Source organism: Theropithecus gelada, chromosome 19, assembly GCF_003255815.1.
Source record: "Theropithecus gelada isolate Dixy chromosome 19, Tgel_1.0, whole genome shotgun sequence".
Lineage (NCBI taxonomy): Eukaryota > Metazoa > Chordata > Mammalia > Primates > Cercopithecidae > Theropithecus > Theropithecus gelada.
In genome coordinates, this window is record NC_037687.1 from 47,229,463 (window position 1) to 47,251,675 (window position 22,213).

The 22,213-nt window shown below is 47.2% G+C and overlaps 1 protein-coding gene across 1 annotated transcript; it reads right to left on the minus strand.

The window, feature by feature from the left end:
- Positions 1–729: 729 nt before the first annotated feature.
- On the minus strand, positions 730–22,006 carry NUDT19 (nudix hydrolase 19). Its single transcript, XM_025368378.1, has 3 exons — positions 21,137–22,006; positions 4,037–4,244; positions 730–1,035 (listed from the first exon to the last, which is right to left on the minus strand). The coding sequence occupies exons 1-3, from the start codon at positions 21,848–21,850 to the stop codon at positions 830–832; spliced, it is 1,128 nt and encodes a 375-aa protein (XP_025224163.1). The 5' UTR covers positions 21,851–22,006; the 3' UTR covers positions 730–829.
- Positions 22,007–22,213: the final 207 nt, after the last annotated feature.

Consider the following 22,213-nt stretch of genomic DNA (forward strand, 5'->3'; position numbering starts at 1 on the left):
TACTACATTTCTAACCTCTTTACATTCATGAGCACTGTGGAAACAAACAATGATGGTTTTTGTTATGGCTTTATGTTTCTTTAAAATACTAACTAGGCCAGGTGTGGCAGCTCATGCCTGTAATCTCAGCACTTTGTGAGGCCGAGGTGGGCGGATCACCTGAGGTCAGGAGTTCGAGACCAGCCTGGCCAACATGGTGAAACCCTGTTTCTACTAAAAATACAAAATTTAGTGGGACATGGTGGCGCACGCCTGTAGTCCCAGCTACTCAGGAGGCTAAGGCATGAGAATCGCTGGAACCTGGGAGGCAGAGGTTGCAGTGAGCCAAGATTGGGCCACTGTACTCCAGCCTGGGTTCTGGGCAAGAGTAAGACTCTGTCTCAAAAAAAAAAAAAAAAAAAAGTCTGGGTGTGGTGGCTCACGCCTGTAATCCCAGCACTTTGAGAGGCCAAGGTGGGCAGATCACGAGGTCAGGAGATCAAGACCATCCTGGCTAACACGGTGAAACCCCATCTCTACTAAAAATACAAAAAAATTAGCCAGGCATGGTGGTGGGCATCTGTAGTCCCAGCTACTCGGGAGGCTAAGGCAGGAGAATGGCATGAATCCGTGAGGCAGAGCTTGCAGTGAGCCGAGATTATGCCACTGCACTCCAGCCTGGGTGACAGAGCAAGACTCTGTCTCAGGAAAAAAAAAAAAGAAAAAAGAAATACTGAATTGCAGTAACTTTTATAGGCACAAACTTCCTTAAATTTCAAGCAAATGAAATTCAACCCTCATTATTCATGAGGACTTCAAGTAGGCCATGTTACCAACAAGCTTGAGCACCCTACAAATGGCTCTTGCTTACTACAGAGTTCTTAGGATAAACGTGCTTATGCTTTGACTGAACAGTCACATGGATATCATAAAGGTGGCGATTGTGTATCACTATCCGGTGAAATTGCTTGCCTTCCTTCATGATTTCCTCAGTCTTTTTTTCAGTAGACATAAGATTTTCCAAAAAGTCTGAATCTTCTAAATATAGCTCATCACCTGAAAAAGGATAAAATTTGATTTTATTTTTAAATACAATATTATTTTTCACCATGGCAGAAGGGATAAAAATTTAATTCCATTGAGTATTATTTTATAAATCACTCCGATATATTGGGGACATACAAATCAGTATTTATTTTCATCTATTTAATATGTCTGGAACTGAGATAGTTGTTAAATCATTATTTATTTTGATCTGTTTAATATGTTTGAACTGAGATAATTGTTAACTAATCTAATTCTATGAGCTTACCTCAATTTCTTTATTGTGTTTTTTTGGTCTTTTTGTGTTTTGTTTTTTTGAGATGGAGTCTCACTCTGTTGCCCAGGCTACAGTGCAGTGGCGCGATCTTGGCTCCACCTCCTGGGCTCAAGCTATTCTCATGCCTTAGCCTCCCAAGTAGCTGGGATTCCAGGTGCCTGCCACCATGTCTGGCTAATCCTTTGTATTGTTAGTAGAGACAGATTTCGCCGTATTTACCAGGCTGGTCTCAAATTCCTGATCTCAAATGATTCACCCACCTCAGCCTCCCAACGTGCTGGGATTACAGGCCTGAACTACTGCACCTGTCCTCTTTCTTGTGTTTTTTTTTTTTTTTTTTTTTTTTTTTTTGAGACAGAGTCTCGCGCTGTGTCACCCAGGCTGGAGTGCAGTGGCGCGATCTCGGCTCACTGCAAGCTCCGCCTCTCAGGTTCACGCCATTCTCCTGCCTCAGCCTCCGAGTAGCTGGGACTACAGGCGCCCGCCACCACGCCCGGCTAGTTTTTTGTATTTTTAGTAGAGACGGGGTTTCACCATGTTAGCCAGGATGGTCTCGATCTCCTGACCTCGTGATCCACCCGCCTCGGCCTCCCAAAGTGCTGGGATTACAGGCTTGAGCCACCGCGCCCGGCCCTTTCTTGTGTTTTTAATATCCCCTCACAACGCCCCAGTCAAGAGTTTTCTTTGGGCTCATAAACATCTGTGACTGGTATGTTTCCACTGTGAACTGTAATTGTTTTACTAGTTTATGACTCTCTTTATTCTATTCAATACTAAGATTGGCCTTGATATCCATATACATTTGGTGTTTCAAAGTGGGCTGTTCTTAACATCTTTGGGTTAATTTAGAAAAATTACATCAAAACTGCTAAACTGGTCAGATGTGGTGGCTCACGCCTGTAATCCTAGCGCTTTGGGAGGCCGAGGCAGGCGGATCATGAGGTCAGGAGATCAAGACCATCCTGGCTAACACAGTGAAACCCTGTCTCTACTAAAAAATACAAAAAATTAGCTGGGCGTGGCGGCGGGCACCTGTAGTCCCATTTACTCGGGAGGCGGAGGCAGGAGAATGGTGTGAACCTGGGAGGCGGAGCTTGCAGTGAGCCGAGATCACGCCACTGCACTCCAGCCTGGGCGACTGCACTCCGGTCTGGGCCACAGAGTGAGACTCTGTCTCAAACAAACAAACAAACAAAAAAACTGCTAAATTTCCCCCCTGTAGGTTGAGTAACAAATCTTTTTTTTTGAGACACAGTTTCGCTCTTGTTGCCCAGGCTGGAGTGCAATGGCGCAATCTCACCTCACTGCCACCTCCGCCTCCCGGGTTCAAGCGATTTTCCTGCCTCAGCCTCCCAAGTAGCTGGGATTACAGGCATGTGCCACCACGTCCAGCTAATTTTGTATTATTAGTAGAAACGGGGTTTCTCCGTGTTGGTCAGGCTGGTCTCGAACTCCCGACCTCAGGTGATCCACCTGCTTTGGCCTCCTAAAGTGCTGAGATTACAGGCATGAGCCACCACGCCTAGCCATTTTTTTTTTCTTTTTTGACAGAGAGTCTTGCTCTGTTGCCCAGGTTGGAGTGCAGTGGCACAATCTTGGCTCACTGCAACCTCCATCTCGTGGGTTTAAGCAATTCTCCTGCCTCAGCCTCCTGAGGAGCTGGGATTACAGGCGTGTGCAACCACACCTGGCTGATTTTTTTTTTTGTATATTTTCAGTTGAGATAGAGTTAACATTTTTATTTTATTCATAATTTCATAATTCATAGTTTCAATTGAAATTACATTCAATTGAAAAAAAACAAACTTGGCTGGGTGCAGTGCTCAAGCCTATAATCCCAGAATTTGGGGAGGTTGAAGCAGGTGGATCACCTGAGGTAAGGAGTTCAAGACCAGCCTGGCCAACATGGTGAAACCCTGTCTCTATTAATAGTACAAAAAAATTGGCCAGGCGTGGTGGCGCACGCCTGTAATTCCAGCTACTCAGGAGGCTGAGGCAGGAGTATTGCTTGAAACCAGGAAGCAAAGGTTGCAGTGAGCCCAGATTGCACTCCAGCCTGAGTGACAAGAGCAAAACTGTCTCGTAAAAAACAAACAAACAAACAAAAAAAGCTCCCTAATTCAAATTAGATGACAACTTAAGAGTTCTTGTAATTCAAACTTAAAATGCAAAAACCTGAGAAATCGGCCAGGCGCGGTGGCTCATGACTATAATCCCAGCACTTTGGGAGGCCAAGGTGGGTGGATCACAAGGTCAGGAGTTCAAGACCAGCCTGGCCGAGATGGTGAAACCCCATCTCTACTAAAAAAAAATACAAAAATTAGCTGGGCTTGGTGGCGGGCACCTGTAATCCCAGCTACTCGGGAGGCTGAGGCAGAGAATCGCTTGAACCTGGGAGGCAGAGGTTGCAGTGAGTCAAGATCGTGCCACTGCACTCCAGTCTGGGTGACAGAGGGAGACTCTGTTTCAAAAAAAAGTGAGAAATGACACGAGAAAGACCTTTGTCAATGTCTAGGAAATATATTAATATAAATGCATGTGTATGTATATGACATTATGCAGAATTTCTGGTTATAATAATATGGATATTTTATAGGCTTTGATCTTACTTAGCTAATACCTATAGACTACAAAACACAGACTGTAATTCCTGTCTCTATGTTGGGCAATACTGCCATGCAGCCCAGGGCACTGAATGTAAATACTAACCAAAGCACTGATGCTTCACTGGCTTACCTGGTAAAAGATGGACCATCCCATCAGCAGTTACCAAGATGATAGGCAGCCACCTTTCCAGTCCTTCTGATGCACGACCCAAACAAAATTTGTGCAAGTCAGAGAAAGAGGCAAAGTTTGCAAGTCTTCTCACTTCGTAGAACTGTGGGGGTGCCAACCAAATTTCTTTTGATAAGAAACTTTCAGTTGTCTCCGACGGAGATGACCACTGTGAAAGACAAAGGCAGGGTTTCCTAAGGTTTATGCCATAGACAATGTGAGACTTGAGATAGTCACATCAGTACCTAAGGTAGAACTGAATGTGTAAAATGAATTCATTAATGCACGCTGTGAGATCCCTCCAAGACAACATGAAAAGATTCAGTGAAGAAAGCTGGGTTGATCCTCTTAAGAGGTTGCTTACTGGGACACTGATCCTCAGAACTAGTAAATAAACCAGGGCAGACCGCCGAGGCTTGACCTGGGAGAGCTGTTCAGCCTAAGAGGTGGGAGATGCAGAGAGGGTAAGGTGGTTCTGGTCCCTGCTGAAAGAAGAAAGACTCCAAAGGGTAAACTCATCACAGTAGATTGAGAATTTGGTGCCTGTTCATTCCTCCAGGAAATGGGTACTTGGCTAGATCCTGAGGATATAATGATGAATACCACAAAGCTCTCCTAGGCCCTATGGGGACTTCAGCAACCAAAATGCTTTGTGATGTGGTGATGTGTGCCACATGGTACAATAGCGGTGAAGCTTCAGGAGCAACAGCAGCTTTCAGGAAGTCACCCGGCATGACTCAGCTTACAGTCGAGAGAGTAATAACTTGGTAGGGTTTCAGCCAGGCAGTGTTTGCCCAGTAAACTTCAGTGGCTTCATTCTACAACCTGCTGTCCTTCCTGAGCCTTCTTTCCATAGACATTGAGATAAAAGGAGCTGATTCAATGGATACGGAATAACCTCAAAGGTTTGTTTTTTTGTTTTTTTTTTTATTTGAGACGGAGTCTCGCCCTGTCGCCCAGGCTGGAGTGCAGTGGCCGGATCTCAGCTCACTGCAAGCTCCGCCTCCTGGGTTCACGCCATTCTCCCGCCTCAGCCTCCCGAGTAGCTGGGACCACAGGCGCCCGCCACCTCGCCCGGCTAATTTTTTGTATTTTTTAGTAGAGACGGGGTTTCACCGTATTAGCCAGCATGGTCTCGATCTCCTGACCTCGTGATCCGCCCATCTCGGCCTCCCAAAGTGCTGGGATTACAGGCTTGAGCCACCGCGCCCGGCCGGTTTTTTTTTTTTTTTTTTTGAGACGGAGTCTCTCTCTGTCACCCAGGCCACAGTGCAGTGGTGCGATGATCTCGGCTCACTGCAAGCTCCACCTCCTCGGTTCATGCCATTCTCCTGCCTCAGCCTCCCGAGTAGCTGGGACTACAGGCACCTGCCACCACGCCCGGCTAATTTTTTGTATTTTCAGTAGAGATAGGGTTTCACCGTGTTAGCCAGGATGGTCTCGATCTCCTGACCTCGTGATCCGCCCACCTCGGCCTCCCAAAGTGCTGGGATTACAGGTCTGATTTTTTTTTTTTTTTTTTTGACCGAGTCTCGCTCTGTTGCCCAGGCTGGAGTGCAGTAGCGCAATCTCGGCTCACTGCAACCTCTACTTCCCGGGTTCAAGCAATTCTCTGCCTGAGCCTCCCGAGTAGCTGAGACTACAGGCACCCGCCACCATCCTGGCTCATGTTTGTATCTTTAGTAGAGATGGCATTTCACCATCTTGTCCAGGCTGGTCTTGAAATCCTGACTTTGTGATCCACTCACCTCAGCCTCCCAAAGTGCTGGGACTACAGGTGCGAGCCACCGTGCCCGGCCATACAGTTGTTCTTTAGTTGGTTTACTAAATATCCACTTATACACCTAGGATAAACTGATTCTTACCCCCAAAGGATTTGGAATTGCTTTCTGCTTTAGATGGCTGTAGGTCAAAGGTTTGCAAGCTCGTACATGCTTAAACATTGACGGAGAAGCCTGTGAAGCCTTCACATTCCCAGGGCCCTGCTATGGCGTCCAGCAATCTATGAGTTCAGTGAGTCCCCTAATCATTCTGCAGTTGGCCAAAACGGCATTTAAAAAACAGAGCTCTGGGCCTCAAAGGACCACCCAATCTCTCTATGTGATTTCCAAGGCAACCATATGAGCTCAGTGATAACAATGAAGACAAAGGGTTAAATGGCAGGCATCCACCCACTTGATCCAACCTGTTCAGGTTAGTCCAGACCACAGGTTACAATACCTTATCACTTACTGATTACTTCTTACTAGTAAAGCAGTGTACAAAATGCAATGCTTTCCTGCTGAGTGCAGTGGCTCACGCCTGTAATCCCAGCCACCTGGGAGGCTACAACGGGAGGTGAGTCCTACCATGGCCAGGGTTACTGCTTAAAGGGAATTCCCAGGCTGTGACCCGGGGAGCAAGAGACTAATCAGAGCCTGGGATTTTCACTGACTTGAGACACAGCTTGGATTTTGGGAAGCCCACACGGCAGAATTTGGGAAGCAGCATACAGTAGTCTCCGCTTATGCAAGAGGGATACTTTCCCAGATCCCTAGGGCATGCATGAAATTAAGGAAGTGCTAAGCCTTATACAAACTATGCTCTTCCTACACATACACACCTATGATAAAGTTTAATTGATGAATTAGGCCCAGTAAGACATTAACAATAACTTATTATTATTATTTTGAGATGGAGTCTCGCTTTTGTTACGCAGGCTGGAGTGCAATGGCACGATCTCTGCTCACGGCAAACTCCGCCTCCCGGGTTCAAGCGATTCTCCTGTCTCAGCCTCCCGAGTAGCTGGGATGACAGGCATGTGCCACCACACCCAGCTAATTTTGTATTTTTAGTAGAGATGGGGTTTCTTCCTGTTGGTCAGGCTGGTCTCGAACTCCCGACCTCAGGTGATCTGCCTGCCTCGGTCCCCCAAGGGATTGGGAATACAGGTATGATCCACCGTGCTCAGCCAACAATAACTTATAATAAACTAGAACAATGATAGCAATTCCTGTAATAAAAGTTAGTGAATGTGGTCTTTCTCTGTCTCCAAATATCTTAATATTTTCAGACCTTGGTTGATTGAGGGTAACTCAAACCATGGAAAGAGAAACCAAGGATAAAGCTGTACCTGAGAGGAAAGACCTCCAGAGTAGAGCTCTAGAAATCTGTGTAGGGTGCACTTGAATCTTCACTCAACACTTATCCATGTATGCATAAGGTGAAACCACATGAGACCAGGAAAGAATGATGCCTCTTTTTTTTTTTCCTATGATTAGTATTTTACTTTACTGACCACTGTATACACAAGGAGAGAATGATTTCTGAAGAAAGAACAATCACCTGAGAGCTTTAAGATTAAACTCCCAGAGCTCACCTGGGGCCAAGGATTATTGGAATTCCTTCCAATCACAGTGGAGAGATCATGTTGAACACAAGCAGCACTCAAGTAGACCTTATAAGGGTCACACATTTAGAAGTGCAGCTAATGGCCAGGTGCAGTGACTCACGCCTGTAATCCCAGCACTTTGGGCGGCAGAGGTGGGCGGATCACCTGAGGTCCGGAGTTCAAGACCAGCCTGGCCAACATGGTGAAACCCCGACTCTACTAAAAATATAAAAATTAGCCAGGCATGGTGGCACGTGCCTGCAATCCCAATTACTTGGGAGGTTGAGGCACAAGAATCACTTGAACCAGGGAGGTGGAGGTTGCAGTGAGCCAAGATCACGCCACTGCACTCCAGCCTGGGTGGCAGAGTGAGAATATGTCTCAAAAAAAAAAAGTGCAGCTAAATTAGCTCTAGAATAAAAGCTACTATAGTCCCATGCTAACATCATTTAAAATCAGTTAAAATTAAACCTCAAGACAATTAAGGTAATTTGCAATCACTTAACTGCTTGCTAAGAAATGTCCAATACTCTCTCTCTTTTTTTTTTCTAGACCAGCCAAGGTCCTATATATATATATATATTTTTTTTTTTACGAAGTCTTGCTCTTGTCCCCCAGGCTGGAGTGCAATGGCACGATCTCAGCTCACTGCAACCTCTGCCACCCAGGTTCAAGCAATTCTTCTGCCTTGGCCCCCCAAGTAGCTGGGATTACAGGCACCTGCCACCACACCCAGCTAATTTTTGTATTTTTACTTGAGACGGGGTTTCACTATGTTGGCCAGGCTGGTCTAGAACTCCTGACCTCAGGTGATCCACCCGCCTCGGCCTCCCAAAGTGCTGGGATTACAGGCGTGAACCACCACGCCTGGCCCAAAGTCCAGTGCTCTTTAAAGGAATACGACAAGATCCAGCACTCAACAACATAAAGTCACAATATCCAACATTCAATAAAAACTGCAAGACATGATGAAGCGAGAAAACATTATCCAAAACTAGAAAAAAAATAAGTCAACAAAAACAGATCCAGAAATTATAGCAATGATTAAGTTAGCAGAAAAGGGCATTAAAAACAATGCTGTAAGTATGTTCCACTGGTTTAAAGATACAAAGGAAAACATCAACATGATGAAAGAAATAAAAAATATTACCTGCAAGAGACTAGGCATGGTGGCTCACGCCTGTAATTCCAGTACTTTGGGAGGCTGAGGCAGGCGGATCATGAGATCAGGAGTTCGAGACCAGCCTGATCAACATTGTGAAACCCCGTCTCTACTAAAAATACAAAAATTAGCTGGGCGTGGTGGCACGTGCCTGTAATCCCAGCTATTCAGGAGGCTGAGGCAGAAGAATTGCTTGAATCTGGGAGGCGGAGGTTGCAGTGAGCCAAGATCGCACCATTGCACTCCAGCCTGGGCGGCAGAGCAAGACTGTCTCAAAAAAAAAAAACAATTACCTGCAAGAGTGGTAACAGACCTCTCATAAGAAATTTATGCAAACTAGCAAACAAGGGAGCAATATTTTTAGGTACATAAAGAAAAAAACCTATCAACCTAGAATTTTATACCTAGCCAAAGTATCTTTCAAAAACAAAGGCAAAATAGTAATTTCCTTTTTTTTTTTTTTTTTTTGAGACGGAGTCTCGCTCTGTCACCCAGGCTGGAGTGCAGTGGCCGGATCTCAGCTCACTGCAAGCTCCGCCTCCCGGGTTCACGCCATTCTCCTGCCTCAGCCTCCCAAGTAGCTGGGACTACAGGCGCCCGCCGCCACGCCCGGCTAAGTTTTTTTGTATTTTTAGTAGAGATGGGGTTTCACCGTGTTAGCCAGGATGGTCTCGATCTCCTGACCTCGTGATCCGCCCGTCTCGGCCTCCCAAAGTGCTGGGATTACAGGCTTGAGCCACCGCGCCTGGCCAAAATAGTTATTTTCAAGCAAGCAAAAGTTAGAGGACTCATTGTCATAGGATCTATGCTACAAGAAATATTAGAGAAACTTCTTTAGGCAGAAGGATACCAGAGATAGATTTAGAGCTACACAAAGGAATAAAGAGTGCTAAAAATAGTAAATATGTGGCTGGGCATGGTGGCTCACGCCTGTGATCTCAGCACTTTGGGAGGCCCAGCTGGGTGGATCACCTGAGGTCAGGAGTTCGAGACCAGCCTGGCCAACATGGTGAATCCTTGTCTCTACTAAAAATGCAAAAAGTAGCTGGGTGTGGTGATGGGTGCATGTAATCCCAGCTACTCAGGAGGCTGAGGCAGGAGAATCGCTTGAACCAGAGAGGCGGAGGTTGTGGTGAGCCAAGATCGTGCCACTGCACTCCAGCCTGGGTGACACAGTAAGACTCTGTCCCAAAAAAAAAAAAAAAAAATAGGCTGGGCACAGTGGCCCACGCCTATGATCCCAGCATTTTGGGAGGCTGAGGCAGGTGGATCACCTGAGGTCAGGAGTTCAAGACCAGCCTGACCAACATGGAGAAATCCCGTCTCTACTAAAAACACAAATTAGCCAGTCATGGTGGGCGCATGCTTGTAATCCCAGATACTTGGGAGGCTGAGGCAGGAGAATCACTTGAACCCAGGAGGCAGAGGTTGTGGTGAGCCGAGATGGCACCATTGCACTGCTGCCTGGGGAACAAGAACGAAACTCTGTCTCAAAAAACAAAGGTAAATATGCAGGTAAACATAAGACATTTTTTCTCATTAAGACTATGGTCTAGGCTAGGCAGGGTGGCTGATGCCTGTAATCTCAGTACTTTGAGAGGCCGAGGTGGGCGGATGACCTGAGGTCGGGAGTTCGAGACCAGCCTGACCAACATGGAGAAACCCCGTTTCTACTAAAAATACAAAATTAGCTGGGCGTGGTGGCATATGCCTGTAATCCCAGCTACAAGGGAGGCTGAAGCAGAATAGCTTGAACCCGGGAGGTGAAGGGTGCAGTGAGCCAAGATCATGCCATTGCATTCCAGCCTGGGTGAAAAGAGTGAACCCTGTCTTAAAAAAAAAAAAAAAAAAAAAAAAAGATTGATGGTCTAAAGCAAAAATAATCAGAGTGTATTGTAGAGTTTATAATAAAAGTCAAATGTATGACAACAATAGCATAAAGGATAGGAGAGAAAAAACAAGTATACTATTGCAAGGTTCTAACTCTATAAATGAAATGAAAAATGTATATTGCAAATTTTAGAGCAACTACAAAGAGACATAGTAAGTTAATAATGGAAATAAAATGGTCATAAGAAAAACAGTACAAATAGATGGGGAAAAAATGAGTAGTAAGATGGTAGATTTGAATCTAACCTTGTTGACAATAACAAATATAAATAAACACTCCAACTAAAAAGCAAAAGTTTTTATATCAGATAAAAAACAAGACTACATGCTGCCTACAAGAAACATACTTTTTTCTCCTTTTTTAGAGATGGAGTCTCACTCTGTCACCCAGGCTGGAGTGCAGTGGCATGATCTTGGCCCACAGCTACCTCTGCCTCCTGAGTTCAAGCAATTCTCCTGTCTCTACCTGTATGAGGGTTCAGTCAGGCTGGTGGGAAAAAATTTAGTTATACTAGCCAGAAACCCTCCTGGAAGGCCTGAGAGTTTGCATAACTTCAGTAACAGATCTGGCTGAAGGCAGCCTAGTCCATTTACCGTTAGTTAAATAAATTAAAGTAGGCCAGGTGTGGTGGCTCACGCCTGTAATTCCAACACTTTGGGAAGCCAAGGCAGGTGGATCACGAGGTCAGGAGATCGAGAGCATCCTGGCTAACATGGTGAAACCCCATCTCTACTAAAAATACACACACACACACACACAAAAAAAAAAAAAAATTAGCCAGGCGTGGTGGCAGGCGCCTGTAGTCCCAGCTACTCCGGAGGCTGAGGCAGAAGAATGGTGTGAACCTGGGAGACGGAGCTTACAGTGAGCCAAGATTGTGCCACTGCACTCCAGCCTGGGCAGCAGAGCGAAACTCTGTCTCAAAAAAATTAATTAATTAAGTAGATACAAAGGAATGTGGGGAGTTTATCTAACTAGCTTGTTTACTCATGTGGTCCTAAGACTAACCTTTGATCTACCACAGATGCTTAATTGCTTTCTATTTGGGATGTCCACAAGGTCAATTACCCTCTAGTGGTGTTGGTGTTGACTCAAGCCTTTGTCAATTAATCTTTACTGAATAAATGGCTGGTCAAGGTTGAGGTCGCAACTGTTTACAGCACTCTCCTGGGAGTCTGTAAGTAGGCCTAATGCTCAGCCAGAATGGTAAAGCAGAATATCTGTATCAGTGCATGTTATTCATCCATCGTTGGGTCAGGGTCTGTGGGACAGACCCCTGCACACCCGGATAATTTTTGTATTTTTAGTATAGACAGGGTTTCGCTATGTTGCTGGGCTGGTCTCAAACTCCTGAACTTAGGTGATCAGCCCTCCTTGGCCTCCCAAAGTGTTGGGATTATAGGTGTAAGCCACTGCATCCAGTCAGAAACACACTTTAAATAATAAAGACATAGATAGCTTAAAAGGATGGAAAATATACTAACATGAATCAAAAGAAAGTCAGAGTGGCTATATTAATATCAAACAGAGTAAATTTCAGATTTCAGAATAAAGGTTATAACCAGGAATAAAGAAGGATATTTCATAATCATTAAAGAGTTAAACCATGAACTTTTAGAAATCTTAAATGTGGATACAGTCAGTACCTTCCATGGGAGCTTCAAAATACATGAAGCCAAATCTGATAGAACTAAAAGGTGAAAAAGACAACTCCACAATTATTAGTTGAAGATTTCTGCATTCCTCTCTCAGCACCTGATGAAACAAGGAAATGATATAGAAGACCTGCAAGACTGGCCAGGCACAGTGGCTCACGCCTGTAATCCTAGCATTTCGGGAGGCCCAGGCAGGTGGATCGCCTGAGGTCAGGAGTTCGCGACCAGCCTGAGCAACCCAGTGAAACCCCTGTCTCTACTAAAAATACAAAAATTAGCTAGGCATGGTGGTAGGCACCTGTAATCCCAGCTGCTCAGGAGACTGAGGCAGGAGAATCACTTGAACCCGGGAGGCGGAGGTTTCAGTGAGCCGAGATCAGGCCACTGCACTCCAGCCTGGGTGACAGAGCAAGACTCCGTTTCAAAAAAAAAAAAAAAAAACCTGCAAGATGCTATGAATAACTCAACCTAATTTGACATTTTTACAAAAATACCAACAAACAGCAGAATACGTATTTTCTCAAGTGCAAAGGGAACATTCACCAAAACAGACCATATTCATAGCCTTATAACAAATCTCAATAATTTTTTTTTTTTTTGAGACAGGGTCTCTGTCGTCCAGGCTGAAGTGCAGTGGTGTGATCATGGCTTACTACAGCCTCAACCTCCCAGGCTCAAGTGATCCTCCCACCCACCTCAGCTCCCTCAGTAATGGGAACCACAGGCATGTACCACCATGCCCAGCTAATTTTTAATTTTTTTGGTAGATATGAGGTCTTAGTATGTTACAGTCCAGGCAGGTCTTGAGTTCTTGAGCTCAATCAATCCTCTGGCCTTGTTCTCCCAAAATGCTGAGATTACAGGTGTCAGTCACTGTATTGGTCAATAAATTTTAAAAGATTGAAACTGGCCAGGCACAGTAGCTTATGCCAATAATCCCCAAGAATTTGGGAGGCTGAAGCCAGATGGTCGTTTGAGGCCAGGAGTTCAAGACCTGCCTAAGCAACATAGCAAGAGCTAGTCTCTACAAACAATAAAACAATTAGCCAAGCATGGTTGCACGTGCCTATGGGTCCAGCTACCTGGGAAGCTGAGACTGGAGAATCACTTGAGCCCAGAAATGAAGCCAGCTGGACTTCCTGGGTTGAGTGGAGACTTGGAGAACTTTTCTGTTTAGCTAAAGGTTTGTAAATGCACCAATTGGCACTCTGTAAAAACGCACCAATCAGTGCTCTGTGTCTAGCTAAAGGTTTGTAAAAGCACCAATCAGCACTCTGTAAAAACGCACCAATCAGTGCTCTGTGTCTAGCTAATGGTTTGTAANTCAGCACTCTGTAAAAACGCACCAATCAGTGCTCTGTGTCTAGCTAATGGTTTGTAAGCGCACCAGTCAGCGCTGTGTCTAGCTAAAGGTTTGCAAATGCACCAATCAGCACTCTGTAAAAATGCACCAATCAGTGCTCTGTGTCTAGCTAAAGGTTTGTAAATGCACCAATCTGTACTCTGTAAAAATGCACCAATCAGCGCTCTGTGTCTAGCTAAAGGTTTGTAAACACACCAATCAGCACTCTACAAAAATGGACCAATCAGCACTCTGTAAAATGGACCAATCAGCGCTCTGTAAAATGGACCAATCAGTGTTCTGTAAAATGGACCAATCAGCAGGATAAGGGCGGGGCCAAATAGGAGGAAAAAGGGTGACCACCCCTGCCAGCAAAGGGCAACGTGTTCCACTCCCCTTCCATGCCCTGGAAGATTTGTGTTTTTTTGCTCTTTGCAATAAATCTTGCTGCTGCTCACTCTTTGGGTCTGCACTACCTTTATGAGCTGTAACACTGCCCGCAAAGGTCTGCAGCTTCTCTCCTGAAGTCAGCGAGACCACGAACCTACTGGAAGGAAGAAACTCCGGACATATCTGAACATCTGAATGAACAAACTCCGGACACACCGTCTTTAAGAACTGTAACACTCACCGCAAAGGTTCGCGGCTTCATTCTTGAAGTCAGCGAGACTAAGAACCCACTGGAAGGAACCAATTCTGGACACATTTTGGCGACCACAAAAGGACTATCACCTATGGCTGAGCGGTGAGTACCATTGGATCCTGTTCACTTGCTATTCTGTCCTATTTTTCCTTAGAATTCGGGGGCTAAATACCGGGCACCTGTTGGCCAGTTAAAAGTGACTAGTGCAGCCACTGGACTAAAGACACAGGTGTCAGGCTTTCTGGGAAAGCGCTCTCTAACAACCCCCGACTCGGAGTTGGGAGGGTTGGTTTGCCTGGAACCAACTTCTACTTTTCCTGTACTTCTGCGCTGAGCCGAGGGTCGACAGAGAGGAAAGCCATTCAGCTCCGGGGTCCCGACAACAAGTTGGTTGACCCTGCAGTCATAAGTGGAACTCTCAAAGTCATGTCGCCTAAGCGAGACTCGCCCATCTCTCCTATCTATCCTGACCCTTGCCTCCTGGGTCTCAACGCCTGTCACACAAACTTCCTCTCGCCTCTCTTCTCTGAGGCTAGTCCCTCTTCTAAAAACCACTCCCTGTCTCTGGTGATTTTCTAGTTTCTCCTTTAAGAATGATTTTTAGTATAAACTTCAGGACTCTGTTGCCTTCTTTAGACAGCCAGGCTCACCAATCAGAAAGACATAATTTTTGCCCAAAGCCCCATCGTAGGGGGTGACTATCTGGAATTTTAGGATCCCTCCTCAGACAAAAAGGCCTAACAAAAGCTATTCCTGAAGCTAGAATATAGGGAGCCTCAGAAATTATATCCTTCCTATTCTAAGTGGGGACAAAAGGCGTCACTCTTCCAACTCTGGAGATCCCTTCCCTCCCTCAGGGTATGGCCCTCCACTTCGTTTTTGGAGCATAATATCTTTATAGGACAGGGGTAAAATCCCAATACTAACAGGAGAATGCTTAGGACTCTAACAGGTTTTTGATAATGCGTTGGTAAGGGCCACTAAATCCAATTTTTCTCGCTTTGTGGTCTAGGAGGACAGGCAAGGGTGCAGGTTTTCGAGAATGTGTCAGTAAGGGCCACTAAATCCGACCTTCCTCGGTCCTCCTTGTGGTCTAGGAGGAGAACTAGTGTTTCTGCTGCCGCGTCGGTGAGCGCAACTATTCCAATCAGCAGGGTCCAGGGACCGTTGCGGGTTCTTGGGCAGGGGAGAAACAAACAAACCAAAATCTTGGGTGGTTTTGTCTTTCAGATGGGAAACACTCAGGCCTCAACAGGCTCAGCCTTGAAATGCATTCTAAGCCATTGGTACCAATTTGACCCGCAAACCCTGAAAAAGAGGTGCCTCATTTTTTTCTGCACTATGGCCTGGCTCCAATATTCTCTCTCTGATGGGGAAAAATGGCCACCTGAGGGAAGTATAACAATACTGTCCTGCAGCCTGACCTTTTCTGTAAGAGGGAAGGCAAATGGAGTGAAATACCCTATGTCCAGGCTTTCTTTTCACTGAAGAATACACCACTATGCAAAGCTTGCAATTTACATCCCACAGGAGGACCTCTCAGCTTACACCCATATCCTAGCCTCCCTATAGCTCCCCTTCCTATTAATGATAAGCCTCCTCTAATACCCTCTGCCCAGAAGGAAACAAGCAAAGAAATCTCCCAAGGACCACAAAAACCCCCAGGCCATCGGTTATGTGCCCTTCAAGCTGTAGGGGAAGGGGAACTTGGTCCAAACTCGGGTACATGTCCCCTTCTCCCTCTCTGATTTAAAGCAGATCAAGGCAGACCTTGGGAAGCTTTTGGATGATCCTGATAGGTACATAGATGTCCTACAGGGTCCAGGGCAAACCTTCGATCTCACTTGGAGAGATGTCATGCTATTGTTAGATCAAACCCTGGCCTTTAATGAAAAGAATGTGGCTTTAGCTGCAGCCCAAGAGTTTGGAGATACCTGGTATCTTAGTCAAATAAATGATAGAATGACAGCCAAAGAAAGGGATAAATTCCCTACCAGTCAGCAAGCTGACCCCAGTATGGATCCCCACTGGGACCTCGACTCAGGTCATGGGGACTGGAGTCGTAAACATCTGTTGACCTGTGTTCTAGAAGGACTAAGGAGAATTAGGAAAAAGCCCATGAATTATTCAATGATGTCCACCATAACACAGGGAAAGGAAGAAAATCCTTCTGCCTTCCTCGAGCGGCTAGGGGAGGCATTAAGAAAATATACTTCTCTGTCACTCAACTCATTTGAAGGTCATTTGATCCTAAAAGATAAGTTTATTACCCAATCAGCCACAGATATCAGGAGAAAGCTCCAAAAGCGAGCCCTGGGCCCTGAACAAAATCTGGAGGCATTATTAAACCTGGCGACCTCAGTGTTCTATAATAGGGACCAAGAGGTACAGGCCCAAAAGGAAAAGCGAGATCAGAGAAAGACCACAGCGTTAGTCATGGCCCTCAGAAAAACAAACCTTGGTGGTTCAGAGAGGACAGAAAATGGAGCAGGCCAATCACCCGGTAGGGCTTGTTATCAGTGTGGTTTACAAGGACACTTTTTTAAAAAAAATTGTCTTATGAGAAACAAGCTGCCCCCTCACCCATGTCCACTATGCCGAGGCAATCACTGGAAGGCACACTGTCCCAGAGGACAAAGGTTCTCTGGGACAGAAGCCGCCAACCAGATGATGCAACAACAGGACTGAGGGTGCCTGGGGCAAGCACCAGCTGATGTCATCACCCTCACCGAGCCCCGGCTATGTATAACCATTGAGGGCCAGGAAATTGACTTCCTCCTGGACACTGGCAGGGCCTTCTCAGTGTTAATCTCCTGTCCTGGATGACTGTCCTCAAGGTCTGTTACCATCCGAAGAATCCTGGGACAGCCTGTAACCAGGTATTTCAGTCTCAGTTGTAACTGGGAGACTTTGCTCTTTTCACAAGCCTTTCTTATTACGCCTGAAAGTCCCACACCCTTATTAGGGAGGGATATATTAGCCGAAGCTGGAGCTATTATCTACATGGATATGGGGAACAAGTGAACCACTTGTCCCCTGCCTGAGCAGGGAATCAACCCTGAAATCTGGGCATTGGAAGGAACAAACTCAAGCTCTAGCCTTAAGCCTTCCCACAGGACGAAACTTTTCTTTAAACGTCACAGAGAGAGCAGGAATAGCTCTTGGAGTCCTTACTCAGAGTCGTGGGACAACCCCACAGCCAGTGGCATACCTAAGTAAGGAAACTGATATAGTAGCAAAAGGCTAGCGTCACTGTTTACAGGTAGCTGTGACAGTGGGTGTCTCAGTGTCAGAGGCTATCACAATAATACAAGGAAAGGATCTCGCTGTCTGGACTACTCATGATGTAAATGGCATACTAGGTGCCAAAGGAAGTTTATGGGTATCAGACGACCGCCTGCTTAGATACCAGGCACTACTCCTTGAGGGACTGGTGCTTCAAGTGCATATGTGTGAGGCCCTCAGCCCTGCCGCTTTGCTCCCAGAGGATGGGGAGCCGGTCGAGCATGGCTGCCAACAGGTTGTAGTCCAGACTTATGCCGCCCAAGAGGATCTCTTAGAAGTCCCCTTAGCTAATCCAGACCTTAGCCTATATACCGATGGAAGTTCATCTGTGGAAAATGGGATACAAAGGGCAGGTTATGCCATAGTGAGTGATGTAACCGTACTTGAAAGTAAACCTCTTCCCCTCAGGGACCAGCGCCCAGTTAGCAGAACTAGTGGCACTTAACTGAGCCTTAGAACTGGGAAAGGGAAAAAGGATAAATGTGTATACAGATAGCAAGTGTGCTTATCTAATCCTACATGGCCATGCTGCAATATGGAAAGAAAGGGAGTTCCTAACCTCTGGGGGAACCTCCATTAAATACCACGAGGAAATCATGGAGTTATTGCACTCAGTGCAAAAACCCAAGGAGGTGGTAGTCTTACACTGCCACAGCCATCAAAAAGGGGAAGGAGAGGGGAGAATAGCAGCATAAGCAGCTGGCAGAGGCAGGAAAAGAGCAGCAGAGAGAAAGAGAGAGACAAAGTCAAAGACAGAAGGAAAGAGAGGAAGAGACAGACAGAAAGTCAAAGAGAGAAGGAAAGAGAGGAAGAGACAAAGGAGTCAGAGAGAAAGAGAAGTAGTAAAGAAATAACAGTGTACCCTATTCCTTTAAAAGCCAGGGTAAATTTAAAACCTATAATTCACACCTGTAATGCCAGCATTTTGGGAGGCCAAGGCTGACGGATCACGAGGTCAGGAGTTCGAGATCAACTTGGCCAACATGGTGAAACCCCATCTCTACTAAAAATACAAAAATTAGCTGGGGGTGGTGGCGGGCGCCTGTAATTCCAGCTACTTGGGAGGCTGAGGCAGGAGAATTGCTTGAACCCAGGAGGCAGAAGTTGCAGTGAGCCTAGACTGCGCCACTGCACTCCAGCCTGGGTAACTGGCAAGACTTTGTCTCCAAAAAAAAAAGGTAAAAATATAAAACCTATTATTGATAATTGAAGGTCTTCTCTGTAACCCTATAACACTCCAATACCACCTTGTTGTCAGTGTAAACAAGGGCTAGCCTGAAAGCACTGAGGCCACTGACAACCTGTAGCCTTCCTATCAAAAATCCTTAACCCAGCAGGTTTCCTAACAGGGGATCTAAATCTGAAGGTCTGACCAGAAGTAGGAGGAACTCCCTTCAGGACAGGATGATAGATGTTTCCTCCCAGGCGATTAAGGAAAAAGACACAATGGGCATTCAGTAAGTGATCAGGAAACTCTTACAGAAGCAGAGTTAGGAAAATTGCCTAACAATTGGTCTGCTCAAACATGCCAGCTGTCTGCACTTAGCCAAACCTTAAAGTACTTACAGAATCAGAAAGGAGCCATCTATACCAATTTTAAGTTAATATGGACTGACCGAGGTCTTATTAAGAGCAAATAATACTTGAAATCCCAAACTTAACAAGGTTTTCAACAAAAGTAAAGTTTGCTAAAAGTTAACAGTGTAACATATATTATCCTAACTTCTAATCTTATGGAAATCAGACCCTACCAGTGCCCCTCAAAGCTCAAGTCCTTCAGCACAGGGCCATATAACTAACACCCCATGTATATAGGGTTAGAAATGGCCACTGCTACAGGAACCAGAATAGCCAGTTTATCTACTTCATTATCCTACTACCACACACGCTCAAAGGATTTCTCAGACAATTTGCAAGAAATAACAAAATCTATCCAGTAAGGATAGTAACTGCAATCCCACATAGACTCTGGCAGCAGTGACTCTCCAAAACCCCCGAGGCCTAGACCTCCTCACTGCTGAGAAAGGAGGACTTTGCGCCTTCTTAGGGGAAGAGTGTTGCTTTTACACTAACAAGTCAGGGAGAGTGCGAGATGCTGCCCGGCATTTACAGGAAAAGGCTTCTGAAATCAGACAATGCCTTTCAAACTCTTATACCAACCTCTGGAGTTGGGCAACATGGCTTCTCCCCTTTCTAGGTCCTGTGACAGCCATCTTACTATTACTCGCCTTCGGGCCCTGTATTTTTAACCTCCTTGTCAAATTTGTTTCCTCTAGAATAGAGGCCATCAAGCTACAGATGGTCTTACAAACAGAACCCCAAATGAGCTCAACTAACAACTTCTACCAAGGACCCCTGGACCGACCTGCTGGCCCTTTCACTGGCCTAGAGAGTTCCCCTCTGGAGGACACTACAACTGCAGGGCACTTTCTTTGCCCCATCCAGCAGGAAGTAGCTAGAGCAGTCATCGCCCAATTCCCAACAGCAGCTGGGGTGTCCTGTTTAGAGGGGGATTGAGAGGTAAAGCCAGCTGAACTTCCTGGGTTGAGTGGGGACTTGGAGAACTTTTCTGTCTAGCTAGAGGTTTGCAAATGCACCAATCAGCACTCTGTAAAAACGGACCAATTAGTGCTCTATGTCTAGCTAAAGGTTTGTAAATGCACCAATCAGCACTATGTAAAAACACACCAATCAGCGCCCTGTCTAGCTAAAGGTTTGTAAATGCCCCAATCAGCACTCTGTAAAAACGGACCAATCAGTGCTCTATAAAACGGATCAATCAGCAGGACGTGGGCGGGGTCAAATAAGGGAATAAAAGCTGGTGCCCCTGCCCCACCCCCCCATCCCAGCCAGCAGCAGTCAACCACTGGGGTCCCCTTCAATGCTGTGGGAGCTTTGTTCTTTCGCTTTTTGCAATAAATCTTCCTGCTGCTCACTCCTTGGGTCCGCACTAATTTTATGAGCTGTAACACTGACGGCAAAGGTCTGCAGCTTCACTCCTAAAGTCAGCAAGACCACAAACCCACCAGGAGGAACAAACAACTCCAGGTACGCCACCTTTAAGAGCTGTAACACTCACTGCGAAGGTCTGCGGCTTCACTCCTGAAGTCAGCAAGACCATGAACCCCCTGGAAGGAAGAAACTCCAGACACATCTGAACCTCTGAAGGTCCAAACTCTAGACACACCATCTTTAAGAACTGTAACACTCACCGTGAGGGTCCGCAGCTTTATTCTTAGAGTCAGCGAGACCAAGAACCCACGGGAAGCAACCAATTCTGGACACACCAGGAGCTGGAGACCAGCCTGGGTGTGCAACACAGAGAGACAAGACCCCCATCTGTACCAAAAATAAATAAAAATAGGAAGACTGAACTCATACTAAGTCTGTTCTCGAAGAAAACCAAATTAAACCGCTGTGGAGATGAACTACTTCTACACATGTACAAGTGCTTAGGACAGGGGTTCTCCGCTGGAGGAACCACGTGGAGAGACAGGCTGGAGGCCTTGAGACCCCAAAGCCTAGGAAAGCAGACCTACACCAAGAGCATGGCTTTAGTCTGCAGGTGTGAGGGTTTCCTGCCCGTCCAAGCGTTCCTGGCTACTGTCCCTGGGCTCCGCCTATGCAAGTGTCCCTGGGAGGCCTGGGCCACCAGGAGGGGTCCTCCCTCTCACATCCCTGTGGTCCCCAGCAAGGCCATGAGCAGGCCCTACCTGGTAGCCCACCACCTCCGCCAAGTCGGGGTAGACAGGCGGTGGCTCGCGCAGGCAGCACAGGAAGAAGGCCGTGTCGAAGCGGCGAGTGGCGCTGCGCGAGAAAGGGGTGAGCCATGCACTCCAGTTGTGCAGCGCCCAGATGTCGGGCGTGCAGTCGAGGTGGGCGCACAGCCGCAGGAAGTGGCGCGGGTCCCGGCGTACGCGGGCGCGCCAGGCTGCCAGGCCCGGGGGCGGCTCCAGGGCTAGGCCGGGCCCTGGTGCTGGGCCAGGGGGAGAACTCCTGGGCCGCAGCAGCAGCACGCCCGCCTCCTCGAAGGCCTCGCGCACGGCGCAGATGCGGAAAGCTACGTCCTCAGGCAGCGCCCCAGTGTTGTCGGTGTTGCTGTCACCGGTGTGGGGTAGCGACGGGAAAGCGGCTCGGCTGAATGGCGCTGGGCCCAGGCCAAAGCCTGGCGGCCCATGGTGCGGCGCGAAGAGGCCCAGCCAGTCCGCCGAGCGGTCGGCTGCGTCCAGCACTCCGCCCGGAAAGACGTGCGCGCTCGGCATGAAGCCTTGGTGCGGGGAGCGCTGCAGCAGCAGCAGCCGGAAGCCCTCGGCGGGCGGCGGGCGCGACGGCGGGGTGGCAGTCTCCGGGTGCGTCCAGGCTGCCGCCAGCACGATGCTGGCCGCCCGCCGCCAGCGGCTGGGGCCCGGCCGCAGGGAGCTGTTCATGGCGCGCGGTTACCCGTATACGATTCTGGCGCGGCCGGGGCTCCTCGGCAGGTGGCCCTGCCCTGCAGGGACCCCAGCACCCCCGGCGGCCTCGCGGGGCTTGAGGGTGAGCGTCCGGCGCTGGGTGAACCTGGGCGTTTGGTCGGCACCTGCACCGGCGCCTGCCTGTGGGAGGGGCAACTGAGCAGGCACCGCCTTGAGTGCAGTGGGGCCCAGCTAGGGCACTCTCGCGGGACAATGGGTGTGACGGCAGCCAGCGAGCGTTTTGTCATTCACAGCTGCCTGAAAGGAGGACCGCGGTATTCCCACGCAGGAAGCTTGGACCAAGAGCAGGAATGCTTAAGGCCCCATATGACTTGCCAT

What these genes read in the sequence shown, in the direction of transcription:
- NUDT19 (XM_025368378.1), bottom strand. Translation starts at nt 21,850, where the DNA reads ATGAACAGCTCCCTGCGGCCGGGCCCCAGCCGCTGGCGGCGGGCGGCC. An exon ending in CGGAGGTGGTGGGCTACCAG is followed by an intron (nt 4,245 to 21,136) that starts GTAGGGCCTGCT and finishes TGTCTTTCACAG; the next exon opens with TGGTCATCTCCGTCGGAGAC. An exon ending in GATGGTCCATCTTTTACCAG is followed by an intron (nt 1,036 to 4,036) that starts GTAAGCCAGTGA and finishes ATCCTTTTTCAG; the next exon opens with GTGATGAGCTATATTTAGAA.